Source organism: Sardina pilchardus, chromosome 2 (assembly GCF_963854185.1).
Source record: "Sardina pilchardus chromosome 2, fSarPil1.1, whole genome shotgun sequence".
Lineage (NCBI taxonomy): Eukaryota > Metazoa > Chordata > Actinopteri > Clupeiformes > Clupeidae > Sardina > Sardina pilchardus.
Genome location: NC_084995.1, coordinates 2588553 through 2609247, shown reverse-complemented (window position 1 = coordinate 2609247; position 20695 = coordinate 2588553). Strand labels below are relative to the sequence as shown.

The 20695-nt window shown below is 41.1% G+C and overlaps 1 protein-coding gene across 1 annotated transcript; it reads right to left on the bottom strand.

Annotated features, from left to right (window-relative positions):
• Window positions 1–14928: 14928 nt before the first annotated feature.
• On the bottom strand, window positions 14929–17203 carry pou4f2 (POU class 4 homeobox 2). The gene has a single exon (XM_062553310.1). The coding sequence runs from the start codon at window positions 17201–17203 to the stop codon at window positions 16256–16258; it is 948 nt and encodes a 315-aa protein (XP_062409294.1). The 3' UTR covers window positions 14929–16255.
• Window positions 17204–20695: the final 3492 nt, after the last annotated feature.

Genomic DNA, 20695 nt, shown 5'->3' with positions numbered 1-20695 from the left:
TACAGTTTGAAGTGTCTCAAAGCATTATAAAGATTCTTTGACTTCTTGATAATAGCAATGGGGGCATCTTTGTTATTAAACTTCATAGCAGATTCTGTTAATTCAACCGATATTATGTGTATACCCATATGTGTAAGCCATACCACCTTACTTATTGCCTGTGATGGTGCCTTATAGAGTTTTGTTAGCTATTATGGGAATATCACACTAGAGTACGCACTGGGGGGTTATAACTCTTAAGCAGTTGGTATGAGTAATAAAAGGACTATTGAGAGAAATGTGAAAGGCACATTAATCATTATGACCGCTTATGAGAAACACATTTGGTATACCCAAAGATGATTTGGTGAATTCACAGAATCTGCTGTAAAGATTTATAACAAAGATGTGATCACTGACTTAATTATGAGGCTTTATTAAAGGAACCGTATGTAGGATTTTGGCCATAACTGGTACTGCAATCAATCACTTTCAAAATACTGTGAAGCGGTGTATCCCCTCACCTGTTCTATGCAACGTTGGTGTCTGTCTTCAAATTCTTCTCACACACACACACACACACACACACACATACACACGCACAGCCACTCCGGGCCTGCATTCAAAACAAAATGAATTTAACAGATGTTGCCAATTGCATGCAAGGTTAACTAGGCCGAGGTTAATAAAGCTGGTTCCAAATTAGTAATTTAATCATCATTCTAGCTCAACATTTTTATATCTGGGGGAGAACCCCCAGACCCCCTGCTGACCTGTCCCACCCACTTTCAAAAAGCCTCCAAATTTAACACAATATGTCTTTAGAAATGATTTGGCTACTGTTTCGTAGCTTCTGCTAACAAAATAAATAGTTCGCCACACAGATAGAACTTGACAGTTTCAGGTGTTGCGTAGCAACGTCCTACTAGCTGACTAGCCTCAATGAAATTCCATTGCAATAAGTGAACGGACCACTGATCTATAAAGTTACCATCAATTCTTTGTCAGCCCTCCATTCGTTCCCTGCCATCCTCCTTTATCAGCTTACTTATAGATCAGTGGAACGGACTTGTTGCGGAGTGATATGAATTAGAAGCACAAACTGTTGCCATTGACAGCAGTCATTATTTTTTTCAGAGGTCATCTAGTCAAGAATAATGACTGGTAGAATTTCGGGAAATCCCATTCAAGTCAATGGAGCGTTCTACTTGCATTGTGAAGAGCCATATAATAATGCTTTATAAATGAATGTCTTAATAATGCTTTATGAGTAGCCTACTGTGTTCATAAAAAAAGTTATCATCAATTCTATGCCATCCTCCTTTATCAGCAGCTTATATCCTAGCCCCTCCATTGGTAACAAGGGAAGGAAACGGGGAGAAACGCAATGAGCATGGAAGAGTCAAGAGCAGACATACAAGAGCTCTACGATGTGCAAAAAACACACATCACATATTAGTTAAGTGCCGTTTATTTGAATAATTTTTTGCAAAATATTTAGAATAACTACAAAAATAGTTATCCACAGTTCTTCATGATTGCAAATATTTGGCTACGTATCTGAAACTCTGGATGGCTTACAAGAACAGTGAGGAGCTTTATGTCACCTCAGCACTCCTACTGGGAATCCTCCTCTCTCCAAAGGTAATCCCTAACGGCTTGGTCCTAATTCAGGGAATATTATTACATACAGCGACCCCTCAGTGTCTTTGTGAGACATACACATGCACTCTTAAATGCACACACACACACACACACACACACACACACACACACACACACACACACACACACACACACACACACACACATACACAAACACACACACACACACACACACACACACACACACACACGTAAATAGAGGCAACATCTTCATTGTGCCTGAAAGCTTGCTCTTTGACACAAGGATACATCGGCTTACATATTCTCAAAACGGATGTGCCATGTCTTGTTTAGTTTGCCATTGTACAATTCTGTAATATTCTACATCTTTGCTACATCTACGGATTCCCTGTCATTTTGACAGCAGCACTTATGTTTATTACAGTCTGTGTTAAGTGAATACAGTCTCGCAGGATGTGCTGTTGTAAGCCTGAACATAAAGGTATGTTCAATTCCCAGTGAGTAAACAGCAGCCAGGTAGTCTTTAAACTGCAGCAGCACCTTGCCAGGATGCACACTCTCTTGTGAACACATCGCTGGAGGCACTGCAGAGATAAATGCGTGATTTTGCCATTTCCCCCTGTCTTGCTGTTTGGTATGTTATTTGAATTGTGATGAAAAGGGATCAGCATCAGATGTGTGCTTACAGTCACAGTTTAACCCTGGTGTCTCTTCCACAAACCCTCTCATTTGAAGCCTGCCAGGTGACTTGACACACTATTTTAGATTTCCGCCTGCCTTTTGGGAGTCAACCTGCACCAGGGTGAAAAAGAAAGAATGAAAAAAGGGGAAATTTCCCCGAGGATATGCAGGCAACTGGGTGAGAAACATCAAGAGGCCAACTTTGATCGTATACATCCTGGGTTTTTGTAGATCTGGCAGGAACTCATCAAAATGGTTCGGTTGGTTTTGATGAGTCCTGCAGTATACAGATCTCTCTCTGTCTCTCTCTCTCTCTCTCTCCTTCTCTCTCTTTTTCTCTTTCTATCTCTCTCTATCTATTTATCTTTTTATTTCTCTCTCTATGTATCTATCTACGTATTTGTCTATCTACCTATCTATCTTTATACTTATCCTTATACTAGTTATTCTTAGCACACAATTATATCCCCACTTTTGCACAAGCAGTTTTCAGCTGTAAAATCCTGTGTGATCAGTCAGTGACTCTTAAACACGAGTAATACATTTTAAAACACACCTGATCATCCTTTGAACAATATTCATACATTACCACACTTAATAACAATTAGGTGTTCATAGATAGATAGATAGATAGATAGATAGATTAGATAGATAGATAGATAGATGGATAGATTTTTTCTTGGCATATGCACACAAGTGAAAAAGCCATCCACAGTTTCAGAGAGCCATGGCGGTGTTGAGCGAGACGGCACACATAAATCTGTTAAATGGCTGCTGTAGAAGGGGGAGGGCTGGGTGGCTGCAGGCATGTGAGCCCTCTCTCCTCAGACCTGGCTCTCCCACTGAGAGGGGCCTGAATCCTGTACAACTACGAGAGGGGGGGTCTCTGGGTACGTCTCACTACAGATTTTGTGTCAGCTCTCTGAGACAACAAAGGGACTGGCGGAGCTAGCCTGGAGATAACGCTCTCTTGTGTGAACAGAATATGCAGTGTACAACAAGTTTCTTTGCTTCGTTGGTGTCTTGGAGCAGTAATCCAAAAAAAGGAGGGGTACGTGGAGGAGCGGGAGGGGTATTGGAGATGAAGTGGTTTGCTTTTGGTGAGATTATTACTTCTTACTTACCATCTGATCTCCCATAGACGCACACAGTCAATGGATAAGCTCCATGAACTCTAGACGTTTTATTCACCATGCTGAATTACATGCAATGGCACACTGCTTTTCTCATCACTTGAGGTTTCATTCAGTGGTTGTTATTCCCCTGTCAAGTTACAATTCTCACTGTACCATGTCCTCACAGAAAGATTATATTTATTCTTTCATTATTTTTAACAAAACCTCTTACAGAGATAGTTCACTTCTACTTTTTTTCTCCCTACTGTACGGCAAAGCCACATTTGTACAGCTACGATGACAGCCATTGCGGCATAATATATGGAATACATGAACGGCACGGGGTAAGAATAGATTTGATAAATGTCTCTTGTCTGATGAGTGACTCTATAGCTGAAAGAGAAATCGGTTTGCAAAGTCAGGTGTGACTTCAGCATTATGCAATCAGCATGTCAATCAGGCCTGATCATCAAGTCCAGTCATATACCAATGTGGTGACTAGACATGGTGACTAGGCTACCTCAACTTTCTAGGCTACCTTCACCAAGCTCATTCACTTTATGAATAGAGCTCCCCAGTCCCGCCCCTCCTTCGAGAGAGGTGCTTGTCCGGAAGTAAAATTCTCATTCATTTCTCCCATTGACTTCTGGAAAAATTCGGATATAAAGAGTTTTAGACCATGCCTTAGGCTAACCAGCTACGATGTGACTCATAAGCATATAACTTATAATTTCGAGTGAAAAAATGAACAGAAAATGTAAAAAAAGCGAAAGGTACAAGACTGTGTACATATCTTAAATTCCGAGATAGAGAACTCAAATCCCAGGATGCTTTGCAAACGTACACACATTTCCAACATTTGCAGCCTAAAGATAGTTTAACATGGTTCCATATTAATCTGAGAAAAGAAGATGATTACTTCCTACCGTTTCCATTGAGTAAATTCAACCTTCAAGATGAGAAAACCGTTATTTTTCGGAAGACCACACATCGGTCCTGATCAGCCCTGCAGCCATTTTAAGTTTTGAAGTTCCAGCGAGACGAAGCTGGACGATAGGCGCGGGAAAAGCTGAGTACAGTTTGTTTGGCATTGCCATGGCAACGGCGATCTCTACCAATCAAAGGCTCTGCTTTCACCAGTTTTACACGTTAGGGTGTCGGGTAGTGTAGTACTCTCTCGTTAAATCGTGAATAAAGCATTGTTTTCTCAAAACAAGGTTGATGCCCCCATTAACTTTTGACATCTATATGAGCAGGTATAATCGCTTAGTCACATCGTAGCTGGTTTTAAGTCTACCATGGACGGTTACGATGTTATGGCTTATTCTCCAATTGTCAATGGAGAAATTGTATTGGATTTTTACTTCCGGACAAGGCTGTGGGCGGGACTGGGGAGCTCTATAGGGTCTGGGAATGCTCCATTGGCAAATGTTTCCAGTCATAGCATCCTTATTATGGGCACAGGTTTTGCGTTAATTCTGAAAGATAATTACAACATAAGCTATCCCATAATCTCACAGACAGTATAAATGGAAAGAGCAACTCCATAGGACTTGAGTGGAGAGAACTTGATTTTTTTTTCTCTCTTGATGTTTTGATTTTGTTTTGATTTGTTTGGTAGGTGATTCTAGGTTGGTAGGTGGATCTCCCAGATGGCATTGGAGCTTCTTAATTTTAGTCAATATTGTTACTTCTCTCCTGTGCGACAAAAGTCACATGTTCATGACATCATTTTGAGCATAATTGTACACATTCCTCTGGCTGCAATTGTCTAATGTTTGCTGCTGTTATACTGTTCTATTGCTTCATCTAGCTCTTATACAGGTGGGCGGAGCCAAGCTAACCTCAACTACCTGCAGAAACCTTGAAAACACCAATCACAGCCCATTTGGTACTGATGACACTTGAAATACAGAGTGTGTATTCTAATTATTTATTCATTTGATTTGTTTGGGACTATGTCCATCCCGTGCTGGATGGCTTCAACAGAAGAGTGTGTTCTGGGGATGACAAGAGTGTTTCTACCTCACATGACCATTTGCCATCTAAATGAATTTTCAGGTCATATCAAAAACACGTTACCTAAGAATACATACGTCAAAATTGCCATAGTGTTTTGAGATCTACCAGGGACAACCAAATTAATCTGCAGCTCATGAATCACACATGGAGACATTAATCACCCAAGAAAACAACTAAAATGAAAATAAAAAAGACACCAGTGGACTGCAAAGGCAGATTCTCCAAGGACTCAGGTTTAGTTCTGGAAATGGACCCATATGGGTGCCTCTAATGAGAGCTGAATTAAAGGGGAGGGAAAAGAAACCAACACAAGGTCGTCGCAACAAGAGTCAGAATTTTATCGCTGTGAGGCACGGGGAAGACAGAAACTTTTTTTGTTTTAGTGGACTGCCCATCAAATAAGCATAATTACCATCAGAATTCAACGTGTGTTCTGAGACTCCTGAAGGCGAATGGCTCCACTCGAATTAGCAACTCCGATAAATCACCATTAATTAGCTAATAAAAGCCGGCAGGTGGTTGGGAGCCCTGAGCCATTTCCCTGGTTGTTTGAATTATGTATATTACACGGAGGCATCGGTGATAAAGTAAATGAGCGAAAGAGAGAGAGACGCAGACACACAGAGCAAAAGAGCAAAGGGGGAGGGAACAACAGATAGGGGAAAGAGAGGGCAAATGCTCCCATTTCACATCAGCTCAAGTCCCACACTCCAACCCACAGGACTACAAGTCCCTCTGACCCCGTGGAGGTGGCTAGAACATGCTGCACTGCGCTCTCTCTCCCCTGCATGTCTGAGGTGGGATTAGGCATGTGCAATACACCACGTCTCACACAGCCCACTGGGACCAGCTCATTTGGTGGGGCCAGCGCACACAGCTGGGCTGGCACAACAAGGATGTGCAAACACACTTGGAACTATGAAAAGACTTGCACCAATTATTCAGTATTCGGATGCTTTTTTAAAAGAATACATGCAGTCATTCAGCATGTTGTTACACAGAGGGCAGATCATATGTAGTTCATTTTGAGTTGACACATTCTGGGAAAGGAATATGCATGTAGAGGGCCTATGTAGCAAATATCAGACCACTGATTTGTTTGGTATACAATAGCTGTTGAAGGCAAACAAAACAAATCACACGGTGCCCAAGCTGCAACAGCGTTTCAGTGTGTTTGAATCACAAGAGTATCTAATGACAAGTCATTCTAGAGGGTTCAGAGCTTACCCCATAATCTATATGTTAAGCTGCTTTGCACTTTAGAACATGTGCATTTGTATTTTTCATTGAGTAAAGTAAAATGATCACTATGTCCCTATAATATCCTCCTGAGAAATATGTGTGGATTTCAGTAAATTCAACGCATAAATTTTCACATCATCGCATATGTATGATAAATGATAATGATTTATGAATCATTGGAGAAGAGGGAACCATTTTGTCTCAGTCTGAAACATTGTGCTTAAGTAGCACTTTTGTCTTACTGAGTTGGACTACAGTGTCACAGCCAATTTACTTGTAAAAACTCTCTCTTTCTCTCTCTCACACACTGTGTGTGTGTGTGTGTGTGTGTGTGTGTGTGTGTGTGTGTGTGTGTGTGTGTTTCCTTAGTGGAAAATGGGTCCTTCTCTTTCTTGGGGGATGCTTGTCCTCAGGCAGTCACTTGGCAAAGAGTGAAAGCAATGGCAGCATGAGTCTCCACAGCTGGGCCATGGGAGAGGACAGGGCATTGATTGCTCTGTTGTTTACAGCTGTCAGAGTCCCTTAGCACTTCTGAGCAGTGAAACTATGGCTGTGTGTCACACACTTCTGCCTTTTCTTCCATTCTTCTTTTGATAAATGGACATTTCTCAGATGTGGGTCTCTTGGCACAGAAGAATAGAGCAATCCAGGAGATTATTGAGAGTAGAGAGTCAAATTCAACTCCTAAAGAATGCATTTATTACAATATAACATTAACCATTCTCAACGGTAGGACCAGATCCAGCTATTTTATTTTTTTGATAATACATCTCTGTCCACCTTAACAGCCTTGCCAAAAGACTCTTCATCTTTAGCATGCTGAGCTGTTGTGTCCGACAATGTGCCTTAAGAGCAAACGTGACATTTCTTTGTGTTCTGAGGTGGTCACTGAAGATGCACATTATTCACACCTTCAGCAATTACTGATAATAAATCAGAACATCTTCCCTGAGATTAAATCAAACAAGTGATACTCTCATGTTCCCACAGACATGTGTGATTCAATAAAATGGAACATGCCTCTACATAATTTTGCTGAGGAGTTTCTTTGAGCCTAGAGCTTTTGCAGAGCAACACTTTATAAGCCGGCTTTGGTAATGAGGAGCTAAGGATAATGTTGTAGGCCTATTGAATTTCAGAGTAGCCTACATTAAATGCTATACGGGGTTTGGAAAAAAATGGTTTTCTCATTGTCTGAAAACTGCTACGTGTAGCATATCATACAATTTTGTAGTTTCATGGATTAAATACACTGAATGTGCCAGGCTATTTTCCTAACTTTGTCTTCTGAAAAGAGGACGATTTCAATGGCATTTTAAGAACCAACGAAACAGGCAAATCCATGTATCCTGAATCGATTTTTGTTACGTAGCCTACACTTCCGCGTGCCTCAGACTGGGGTGCAGGTGAGCAAGAGAGAACCAACACCAAGAACAGGTTGCTGTGTAAGTACTGTTTTCAAAGGTCCAAAATAGGTCTGTTGTAGGCTAGTTGTTACTCGGGCTAGTTTTGAAACGAATAGTGGCTAATTAGTCTAATAGGGCCTACCGACCTTTTTTTATTTAAAGAAGTCCAGGCACTAATATAACAGTATTTCCAGGTTCAGAAACGTTTGTGTTAGCCTATGTGTACATCCAAATGAAGTAGGCTATCTCTTATAGGAGATGTACTTAGCCATGGCGGTTTCGGGGTTACACCTCTGGACACTCACGTGACACGTGGTGAGAAAGCTGCAGGGGATGCAACACGCGAAGGCGATTACACCTTGTCATCGGATTCAAACATAAAAATAAAGATGCTTGGCCTCAGCACACCTGCAAAACCGTGATCACAGTTTGGCAGCCACTTGATTATGGACTTACCGTTTCAATTGTTCATGAGAGATAATACCATATTAGTCTACCATGATAATATTTATTACAAATATTTTTTATCTCACACATCCAGTCAGTAAAGCTGCTGTTTATGTATCATAACTAGGCTAGGCATATGCCAGGCCTATATGATTACACTAGTAAGGTTTCAGTTTCGGCTGCTTGTTAACAAACGTCTCGAAATGCTTTTTGTTGACAAACTGCGCAATACCTCTGGCCATAGTCAGCGCAAGGTGGCATTTTTCTCCTAATTGACTTTAGTCAGCAAATCGTGTCCCTGTATTTTTGCATTGGCGCCCATGAAACCGAAAACATGAAGGAGAAGCTGTGTAGCGTCTGGATAGATGGAGGCTAATAGGAAGTCGGTCTGGTGAACATGTGATGCTCTCATTAGCTAAAGGAGAGATCAGATGAAAGCAAGGCACCTCCGCGCATCTATTCCTCTCCTATAGCTCTACTGAATATAATGTTAAAAGTCAAAGACTTCCCCCTTTCGGTCTTGCCTCTTGCTCCTTCACAACACACCACAACCTCGCTGTGTGTGCGGTTGCGCTTCTGTGTGTGTGTGTGGCGGGGTAGTAGCCTAAACATTTTTTTTTAATTTCGTGATTAAATAAAATAAGAAGTTATTTTTAAATATTGCTACCATAAGAGTAGCGTAGATAAACGCCCATGATCTGCTGGCCATGATTACGTAGCCTACTCCGTGCTCGAAAGCCTCTGGGCAGCAGATACGCCGTTTTATTATTGGTTAAAAAAACGGGCGCCCTTACGTTGTCGTCTAAGATTCCTCCGGGCAAAAGCAATAAAAGGAGTAATTAGAATGCTAAAGACAGATGTAAATAATGGGAATGAGACAGTGCTGAAGGATGAGGCGTTGAGGTCAGACTCTCATCAAAAAACCCAGTTGGTAGCAAATGACACGACTTCTGGTGCCAGGGGCCTCAGGCAACTGTAGACTGCAGGCATTATATGGACTAAATCAGCTCGATGGCAAAGGCGTTTCTGCCACGAAAAAAAAATAAAATAAATAAACACATATATTGCCAAACGTCGACCGCAGTACTTTGCATAACATATGTGCCATTATCTGGGTTGTTTCATGTAAATGTTCTGTCACAGTCCGTTTACCATAGAGCCTAAAGTTAGCTGATTGTAATATAATACACATCAGTTCAGCGTTTCCCACAAACAAATAGACATAGATGTTTTTTTTTTAATTATGTGCATTTTTTTTCATCAAGACAGAGAGTAACTTCTCGGGAAATTATTTCCACGCATATAATCTTCCTCTTACATCACTTGTAGCCGGCCTATTGTTTTCAATGTACGGAGAATCACACGCTGGTTATGGCGGGAGGGGGGGGGGGGGCAGAGGTTATGCAATACAACATTGTGCATACTACCATAACAGTAGTTTGTCGGTGGTCGGTTCCTGACTGTATAGGCAAATGTAATTTTGCACGGTTTTTACTTTGAAAGAAGAGGGAAAGAAAGGGGGGAAATACACGTTTTGTCAGAAAATGTGTAAAATAGTATCAATACCAAGGAGCACAGTCTTTAATGAGCTCTCAACTTTAAAGACTTGAAGGATATTAACAAGCTGCTTGACAAATGGTGCTTAGAAGCACATTAAAGACGCTGCTAATGGAGCGCATAATGACGGCTAATTTTCGATCAGATATAAATTAGAGCCCCCAACGTTATTTGCCTTAAGGACTTTATGTAAATGATTCTGTTCTGTATAAACTGAGAGAGAGAGAGAGAGAGAGAGAGAGAGAGAGAGAGAGAGAGAGAGAGAGAGAGAGAGCTGGCACTCCTTGTGGCTGTGATGAATAGATCTGCAGCAGAGCACGGCTGTCAAACTCCAATGAACACACACACATTCAGTAGACAGTCATACCACCTTCTCATTATTGCCAAATGCCCGATCTTTACCAAGGCTGGCTCCTCCGGAAAAACGCAATATTATACTACTTGAAGAGGGAGAGAATTTGACGCCCGATACGTTAAATATGTCGTCTCGATATGCTAAGCCGCTGCAACATATGCTCTTGCGTAGACTCTTATGGTCCGATTAATATTTAATTTGTTGAGGCCTATTTTGGCGCGTTCCATTTGAAAAAAAAAATGAATTAGGCTAAATTATAGGCTTGTGATTGGACCAACTGCAAATTTGAAAATAGATAGACAAGGTAAAACTGTGTTGGATCAAATTTAGTTTGTTCTGAACACATTTAGACCCAAAAGGACTGCACACAGCACACACAGATCTTTGAAAAATGTAACCGTGAATATACTCTTCATTTGGTAGGCCTTGGGCTGCAGTTTATGAAACACATCAGGCTACTCCAAAATATATCGGCTACACCAAATATATGTTGTTGCAGTTTTATTCAAATAGTAGGCCCAACTTGATTCAGTGGGCGACCACTATAGCTATCTCTAACAAAAAAATGATTTGATATAGGCTATAAACTGGTGATCATACACCAGTGGACTAGGCTACAGAAATGGAATAGCCTATGACGCATGGCTGCAATGGCTTTTTAATCGGCGGAGCCTGTTTAAAGAGGCAACCTAACCCCGCCATTTTGTTGTTAAATATTTATAATTTTGTTCAAAGCCTTTTGTTAGCTGAGTATTTGATGCACGTTAAAATGCGTTGTGCTCCTTCACGTTTTAGGTGAAGTCCGTTGAATTCCATTTAATTTTGTCCATTAATGTAATTTTTAACCTACCTAAATTTGAGCCTACGCTAATTTATGACAACTGCCTAGAACAAAATTTGTTCATCAATTTTTGTTTTATAAACTTAGTTGACTCATTAGTAAACCTACACACAGGATGGTTGAGACAAACCCGATAGATATTCCAGAATTGAGTGGCAATGCCACTGGCATTGGTCACATTTTACATAACATGTGGTGATCGATGATAATAATAATACCAACGAACTTACCATGGCTATGCGTTGAGTAGCCTTGAATAGATCGAGTACTAGCTTTAACAATATAATATTTGTATTCTATGCCAGCCTCAGACTACGCATTATAGTTCGACTGTTTAGAGGGGTGATGAACAGCATGCAGCTTCAAATGGCTCTAGCAGTCCAAAGGTATGAGGATAGGGGCTGTCCTCTTCGCTTCCAAGCTTCTTCTTCCTAGGTTAATTCGACCCGACTTGCATTGAAACATTTATCAGCAACATGTTGCTTTGGCTGCGTTAAGGGGCACGTTGTCCACGTGCAGTCTGTTTAGATTCCTGTCTGTCTTAAATACAAATTATATTAAGATCAACTTTGACCTTTCAACTATGACCTGATCTAAGAATTATTATGAGATTTTGAAATCATGAAGCACATGCTATGTTCTAAGTTTGGTGGTTTGTTTATTAGGCCTGTCTTTTTTGTACAAAATATAAATTCAAATGTGTATTATATTTCGTTCATGAGCAGAAACATCAGGGATAGGGCCTATTGTTATTATATATTGTAATGGCATAGTTGCCTGACTCCACGACTGATTTTGTAAATGTAGATGCAAGGCAGACTGGTCATATATCGGAAGTCACAGGAGGCCTGGGTGAATTATGACACAAAGCCATGTGACCCCCCCATCCCCCCAACACACACACACACACACACACACACACACACACACGAAATGGGTGGTTGGGAGCAGCATTTTATCCGTTCCTGAATGCATCCGTTCATGTCAACTTATGTTGCCTTATAGAACACGTTGACGGCATGCGGGCGAATGTTGACATTTTATTGTCAATGACATGACACCATGGCAGATAGCTTGCGACTACTCACCGGTTGGAATAAAATATAGGCCTAGCTCCAGCAATCGTTCGTCGTAACTGCATAAAAGCATCCATTCGGACCTGGAAAATAGTTTCAAAACCTACAAGTAGCCTATTGACTATACACATATTTAAATCGACATCAAAATTCAAAACACCGTGTACATTATTTGCGTTACCTCTGCAATAGATATTGAATAGAATATTATGACAGATACACACTTTAAGGTCTGGGAAGCTAAGTACAAGGCCAGGGTCGTCCCCTTTTTCAATTGAATGGCTGTAGTTGAGCTAATGCATAGCTGGCACAGCTTTGAAGGTAGACACTTGGTGTAAATGTACAGTTAAAATATTCTATTCAAGAGTCCCCAGGCGGAGATCCGACAGTCCCTAGATTCATTAAAATTTCATCAGATTCCCTGTGAAATGGGGAAATGTTCAGGGGGAAAGAGGGGGGGAGAGAAAAAAGAGGGCCTAATTATAACAAAGGAAAACAGGGCTGCCCTCTTCCTTTTAGACTTTGACCACCGCAATGTCTTTCTACGGCAAAAAAATAAATAAGATAAAATAAAAAATAGAAAAAAAGAAAACATATAGCCCTATATGCCTATAGCTGTAGAAATGCACGGAGCATCGTCCTCTGAAAGATCCCTCGAAATGTAAAAAAAAAATGAACACAAAACATGTTAGTCTCTTGCCGAATGGTTAAATGTATTTGTATCACACCTCTCTCTTCACCCTCTCTCTGATCAACCCCCCCCCCCCTCTCTCTCTCTCTTCACCCCTCTCTCTCACTGCGTTTGAGTGCTTGCGTTCATCGGCGTGCGCGTGCATGTTATTTTACCCTCAGTCGCTCGTACCCCCCTCCATCGACAGCCTTCTCTCCTATTTTCTCTCCAGACTGATTCGCTATCAAAGAATATGGATCGATTCTTTTTACACCTATCTGAAAGTTAAATAGGGCAGTGAGCTCGCCGGGGAACTGCCATATTCTCTTGCAGAGTGTGGGGTGTCAAGCCCTGAGATTCCCATTGCATCAAGTTAATATCTATTCCCGGCGAGACACTTGCATACGAGCCCGCCGTGACCGGCTGTAATTAACAGTTCCAACTAATGATTACTCACTGCTACTAATTATCTGCCTTAATTCGATGTGTAATTTAATAATTCGGTCATATTAGCGTATTAAGTGAGTGGCTCATTTATGAAGGAACTGATTTTCACACGTATGAGCAGATTAAAATTAATAATGCACAGGGCCTAGGCTAATTAATAGAATTGTTTTCCGACCTTTTCTGTCGGCAACTATAATCTCTGGTCAATTATAGGCCTATTTCAAGTTAAACAGTTTGACATCTTGTTACTGAATAACATGACATTAAATATGAGTATCTTGAACTTTTCATAGGGGCCAATATCATTCAAACAGCCAAGTAACCTGTTAGCCCATAATTAGCCCAATCGAAATTTGCTTATTTCAATTGATTAGGCTACTATAGCCTACACACCTATGAGTTTAAACTATTTTTGTTTACCTTTTACAAGTAAACAATGCTTAAACTGGCATTCGTCTAATGATGAAACAAACAAACAAACAAACAAACAAACGAACAAAAAGACATCCACGCTAAGTAGGTTTCTATAGGCCATATGGCTATATTTTTTCTCGAACTCAGATTAGATGACTTCCCTGTAGATATAGCCTAAATAAGGTAATTGCATAAAATAGGCCTACATCTCCTAATCAAATGCAAATCCATTCAACACGTTCAAGAAAGGGATGAGGCTACATTTTCAGTAACACTGATTTCGGACCTCTGACATTTGCCATAGCTGTCCATGGTGCTGAAAGTATGACGCCCGGAGCGAACGTCTCTACACGAGTGCCGTTTTAAAAACGACACTACAGTACGCATGTTTATTTTTTATACAGCTTAAATGTGAACCGAGGTAGGCTTCAAAGCTTGCCTATGTCAGTTGAAGACCGAGGACTGTCGACTGTGGATTTAAATGGGCCTCGGCACGTTGGCAGGCGAGCTGTTTTTCTGGCGGCTTGACATCTGGCAGAGATGTGCTCGGGGGACTCGGTAGCTCTCCACGGACCCCCTGATTAGACTGTAATAGAATATTAGCATTTGCTCCCAGGTAGGTTTCCAAGGGCTAGGAAATCTGGCAGAAGCGTGTCGCCAAGATGCAGAAAGCAGCCTTCCGATTTTACATTATTTTGCTTGCATTTTTAAAAAGAATTATATGATTCAAAAAATAAATCAATCACGGACCTATGTTTGAAAGCAAGAGACCACGTGGACAGGATTTCGAGGCCTATCACTGTTAGGCCTAATCGAACTTTTTAGGCTAGCCTACGTTCAGTGCCCAAGTAGGCTACACAAATAATAATTTTAAGAAGTAAGTAATCCATTTGGGAAAATATCCATATGATCAAATGGAGTTTGTGAAAGTAAACTCACAGAGAACTTAAGATAAAATGTTAAATTTTGTTGTTTAATGAAACACATATGTCAATTCAATTATCAAATAACTTAAAATACATAACTTAATAAAATAATTCGACAGGTAAACCTAAAGCAACAGACATTACAGGTAGGGGTCACCTCAGCTAAAACAGTTATACAGCAAAAACCTGTACGCATATTTAAATGTGCATTGAAATGTCCCAATAATATATTTACATTGTACACATATACGTCAATGAAATCAGTCTTCCTTTTACTTAAGAAAACATTAAACAAAGTGAATTCAACAAGCAACGATGATGCGCGCATATTTATACAAATAAATAACCAGAAAACATACACAAAATAATTTTCAAAAGTGAAAACTATTTCATAAATCTCTCGATTGTACTATCTTAAACGTTCGAAGAAACCAAAAGATCATAGTGATTGAAATTAAACGGTCTTTCCGCGTTTGTAGAGGCCCACGCTTTACTGGCTGTCAGAATTAGATTTTCTTGAGTAAAACGAGGGGGAATCCCAATAAATATGTAATGAAGTAAACATTACCTCACTTGATAAATAGTTCATAAGAAACATGGCCACGCTGGCGCGAAGGAGCTCAGCAGATTCTGGGTCTAAACAAATCCAGCAATTATGCATTTAAATGGTTCACTTTCTCAACATTTACAGACTAGACAGATACCTTAAGTCCAAGTTCAACATATATCGAATATGAAGTATAAGTACCAAACAAAACAAAATTAAATTATTTATTTTTTCTGCTAGCCCCTCTGCAGACCTGCTCACAGTTAACTGTCAATTACACAGAAGTGAAGAATAGGCATGGGCGGTTAAATGAATAATTTACAAAGAAACTGTTTGGTTATATTCTATGAAGAACTTACAGGTCAAGTGACTGCCGTGATGCCCTGTTTGTGCTCACCCTGAATTACTGCAAAAGCGCCTTGTGACAAAATAATGTAAAATAGACGTCCCACTGGCCACAAATCGACCCTTGTCCATATTTTTTTCTTTTGAGGACTGTTCTTTCGTTACTGTTAGTTGCTAGGCCACTACACAGCATAAAACGCGTAATCTCTCGAAAATCGCTAAATATTTATACTAAAAGTTTCTTATTGAGTCATATCGACTCATACATCATTGACACACAAAACGGTGAAGAATTATAAATGGGGAAAATTGGTGATCTTACTTGCTTAGTCAATTGATCCTTTACATAATTCCACATCCTCCTTGCGTACTGGAAGTGACAGTGTTTTAGTCAGTCAATTTGAAAGCCACGAGTTACTCTGGCCCACAGCACACGTTACTGATGATTGAAAAAGGTGTGATTTACGAAATATCATACAAATAGTCTCTCATTAGTCTCTTATTATTTTGAAGTCCATAAAATACTGGCGTTGATTTTAGACCAAGTATGGTGACAGAACTAGACGCATGCAGAGTACTTCATTCGTTTCTGTTTCTGTCGCTGATTGCAGAACCAGACACGCACAACGTTCTTTTTGAGGTCCAGTTTCTCAGCTATTGCCGCTATTTTCTCAGAAGAAGGACGGGGCTGAATGGCGAAATAAGCTTCGAGGGAGCGCTTCTCTGGGGCTGCTATCGACGTGCGCTTTCGCTTCTTCTCCGCTCCGTTGAACAGCTCCGGTTTATTCAGTTTCTCTCGGTGAGATTTCTCTGCTTCCTCAAGCCAGGCTTGGAGAATTGGCTTTAGTGCGATCATATTGTTGTGCGACAATGTCAGAGATTCGAATCGGCAGATTGTGCTCTGGCTGAGGGAGCCCACTCCTGGAATCTTCAGGTTGGCCAGTGCTGATCCAACATCCGCTTGGGTCACGCCGAGTTTGATCCGCCGCTGCTTAAACCTCTCAGCAAAAGCTTCTAAGTCCCTTGGATCAGCATCCACGTCGCTCATACAGCCCATGTGGGTCGGCAGACCGTGGACGTGAGCCATGTTGATAGCCGCCTGGTGCATATGGTTCATCCCGGCCATGTGGGCTGGGTGCGCAGGCGTGGAGACATCCGGCCCTGCCATGGCTCCTGCTAGTGCCAGTCCTGGGGTGATGTGGTCAAGCAGATCCCCTTCTAGACCTTGGTGCGGCTGGTGGTGGTGGTGATGGTGGTGGTGATGGTGGTGACCGGACAGGGCTGACGGGTGCGAAATAGGCACGGAGGAAGAAGACGAGGTGCAGGGAAGAGTATTCATGGTGTGGTAGGTTGCGTCCGGCTTGAAGGGACTGTGGTGAGGAGGGTGATGGTGGCTCTTGGTCTGCGAGGCTATATCCACCGCCGCCAGAGCTTCCGCGCGGGCCAACAAGCTCTCATCCAAACCGCCGAATATATTGCTCTGCAATTGCAAATAGAATGCACACATTACTGTCAGTAGGGAATTCTAACCCCGCTTCGTGGTTTTAAAACATTTCCAGCATGCAAAAAAGAAATCCTAAAAAAGAACACACAAAACAAGACACATGCAACATCCCAGGTCATAAAAATTAATACGAAAGGCAAACCCGAATGAATACATAAGTTGGGAGGGAGAAAATGGAGGTGTTGGGTGATTTGCTGTGCAGACATGAAAAAAACATCAAGCAAAAGAAAAAAGTGGGCTGTCAAAATGTGCCTTTAAGCGGTGATTATGCAGAATACATACCGGTGGGGTCGGGAGACATGCTCGGCGCATCGCCTCCGAGCTGCCGCTGGTGCTGATGGTATTACTGTGGCGGGAGGACGAGCAGGAAGACGGTGCATTCGAAGTCAGAGTGGTGGATGAAGAATGCAAACTGTACTTGTGTTCGGGTAAACTGGTGTGGGGCATGGCAAAAGCCTGCTTGCTGTTCAGAGACATCATCATATTTGCAGGCGATCCAGCCTCTGCAAGTTCCTTTTAATAAGTTCAGACTCCGCCTCTTCTAACGGAGTTCAAGCCCAGATGTCTTCGTCTGAAAAGTCTCAAGTCACTGTCTGCTTGTGCGAATGTCGATGCGTCGAGAAGCGAAGAGGAGGAGGATGATGTCCCAAGTCTCTAGATAGCGCATCTATTATTACCCAACGGCGTGAGGGCTCCTGTTCGCGCTGTAGTTGTCTCTTTGCTCGAGAGATGTCGCGTGCACCAATAAGCCATCAAAATGAGCAGAGGTCCGTGCGCTCCGTGTTATCCTTTGAGACAAATACTTATTGTCATGCTGTTCGGAATCTCATTTCTCTTGTTTGTCTTTTGCTGCTCCTTTGTTATTGTCTTTATCTTTTGTCACCGAACTCTTGATGTAGGCTATTTCAGCGAGCTCCTGTTTGATAGGGTTGCCAAAACGAGATGTAGACTAAAATCGCTAGAAAAAGCCTTTCTCCCTTCTCTCAGGTATTCCAAGTCGTATAGTGGAAACGAGTACTTCGCGTTTACCTTTTTAACGTTGGTTGATCTTCGCATTTAGTTTAAATATAGTGGTGGCAGTCACATTGCCTCGTGTAGGCTACATTCAATGCTGCGGGGACCCGATCTGCTTCCAGACTAGAGGGAAGGGCAAGCTGTGCATCTCTCTCTCTCTCCCCCTCTCTCTCTCTCTCTCTTGCTCTCTTACTCTCACCATAGTCTCACGGCTGTACCTGGAAAACCTTTCATGATTTATTATTCTTCATTAGCCACAGCTCCGCTGGGGAATCTGCGCATGGGCAGTGTTCGACAAGACATTCATTCTGAATGGTTTTAGCTAGTATTGTATCGAATGTCACCGAACTTTCAGTGAAAATCAAAGCACGTGGGCAACAGAACGAGGACCAAAAACGCCAGTCTGATTTAACTCTAAAATGTTCCTATGTTGTAGGTTCCGGACACGTTTGAAATAGTGTTTGTCGCGGAGGAACGTCCTAGAACTGGATGTAAACAAATGACCATGGACAGCTCCATCTCCTCCGATCCCTGTTGGGCGACATAAATCAAAGTTAAACGCTCTCCTATCATTTTATTATAACACAAAAGCAATTGAAGACAGCGACAGCTTCCTTAAACAAATTATGTCCGGGTAGATGTTGGATTATTTGATTTAAATTTAATTTAGGATCGTAATACAGCCTTTCAATAAGTGACCTGCTCCGACTCATCTAATTTAGATATGTAATTCACCTTGATGAATTTATTAGCTTTCATAATTACAGAAATAATAAATAGAAGATACGAGAGCTAACACATATGTGATTTTGATGACATTGGATGGGAGCTTGATCTTTATGTGTGAAATATTTTATTGATGACAGCAGAAAGTGTTTTTTGTCTCCGGGATTTAATTGCAAACCCAATACAATTATGCACTTGTCGCAGTGGGCTATTATCATATCTTCATACTAATTAGGCCACTTCATCAATGATATAATTAAAAACCTTTAATCAAATTCTAATTAACAAGGGTTGTGTAATTTGTTTAATCTGTTCGAGACCATTGGATGAGCTTCGCTAATTGATATAAAATAGTGATTGAACGAGTAATTGTATGGACATTATAGTCTTCATTATAGTCTACCTTTACGACCAAGAAAGCTGAATCCAGTCTTTTTATCTTGTGGTCGGGACTGTTACTGTTCGTGTCAAAAGAGTTTAAAAGATATCGGGAGGTTTATGTAGTCTGTTTCGAAGAAGCTCTGCAGTCTGGTTACACTTGTTAGCTCAATGTAAAAGGTGAAAAACATGCTCTTATCTTATCTTATGTTGTCTATCTATCTATCTATCTGTCTATCTATCTATCTATCTATCTTTGAAGTGATTTTTCTTTATGGAGATTATGTTAAGGTATGCATGTGTGTCTTTGTTGAAAGAAAACATAATTTCAGTGAAACTATGGCGATGCCAGGTCGGAAATGGTTGGCTGCAACAATCTACACGAAAACGAAATATAGTATGTGAATTGGTAGAGGCAGGATATAGCGCAAGGCATCAATGAGTTCATGGAATATTAGGCTTTATTTTCCTACACGAGAACTCAGTAACAATGAAAGACACATGCCATTGCTGTTTTGTCTCGACATATGCCATAGCTGTTTTGCGATAGCCTACTCGACACTACCTGTGTCCCATGGCTCCGATAAGCATTTGGTGTGGCAGCATACGGCATGCACGTGGCTTGAGCGACCCGATTGAAAGGTTTACCTCTCAAGCAAGGATGGCCACACCAGGAGCGGCAGTTCTCTGGAGATGTCAAGACCTCAGCCACTGTCTGCTCGCATATAGTGAAAGACTGATTTATGATGAAATTTTAACGAAATCATTTATATTTTACTACCTCTAAATCGGAGTATGAAAATTTCATCTACAATGAAACACACAAAAAGTACATCTTGCATCAAATACATCAATTTTAGCCTCCTCAATTATTTGACTTTGAAGTGTGCTTTTACACATTTTGGTATCTGCGAATTATTGATAATGATACATTTGCAGAAGTAGTTTCTGTTTGTTTGTGTGCATGAGAGTAAAAGCGAAGAGTGGTCCGTGACGTTAATGAAAACTGACGATGCAGGATGAATTTACCAGCGGGTTTTTTCAGTTGGAGCGTTTTGACTGGGGCAGCAGGAGAAATTGCATGTCAAGCCAAACGGGTCCAGTGAAAGTCATCAGTGTTCAAAATCAACTGATAGCAATACAACAAGGATCTATTAGATCGTGCAACCAGGAACTCCGTCATATTGATTGTTATGAAGTTCATATTTTTTCACAGCTGGCTCTCAGATTTGTGTTAACAACCCCGTGAATATTTAATTGAAACGTGCCAATGGATTTGAATTACATGCTATAAGTGGTGTGTCACATGTGTAGGTCTGCTGGTGCTGTGATTCAACAGCAGACAGGGCTTGTAAACAGTGAACCAAGCAGAGATAT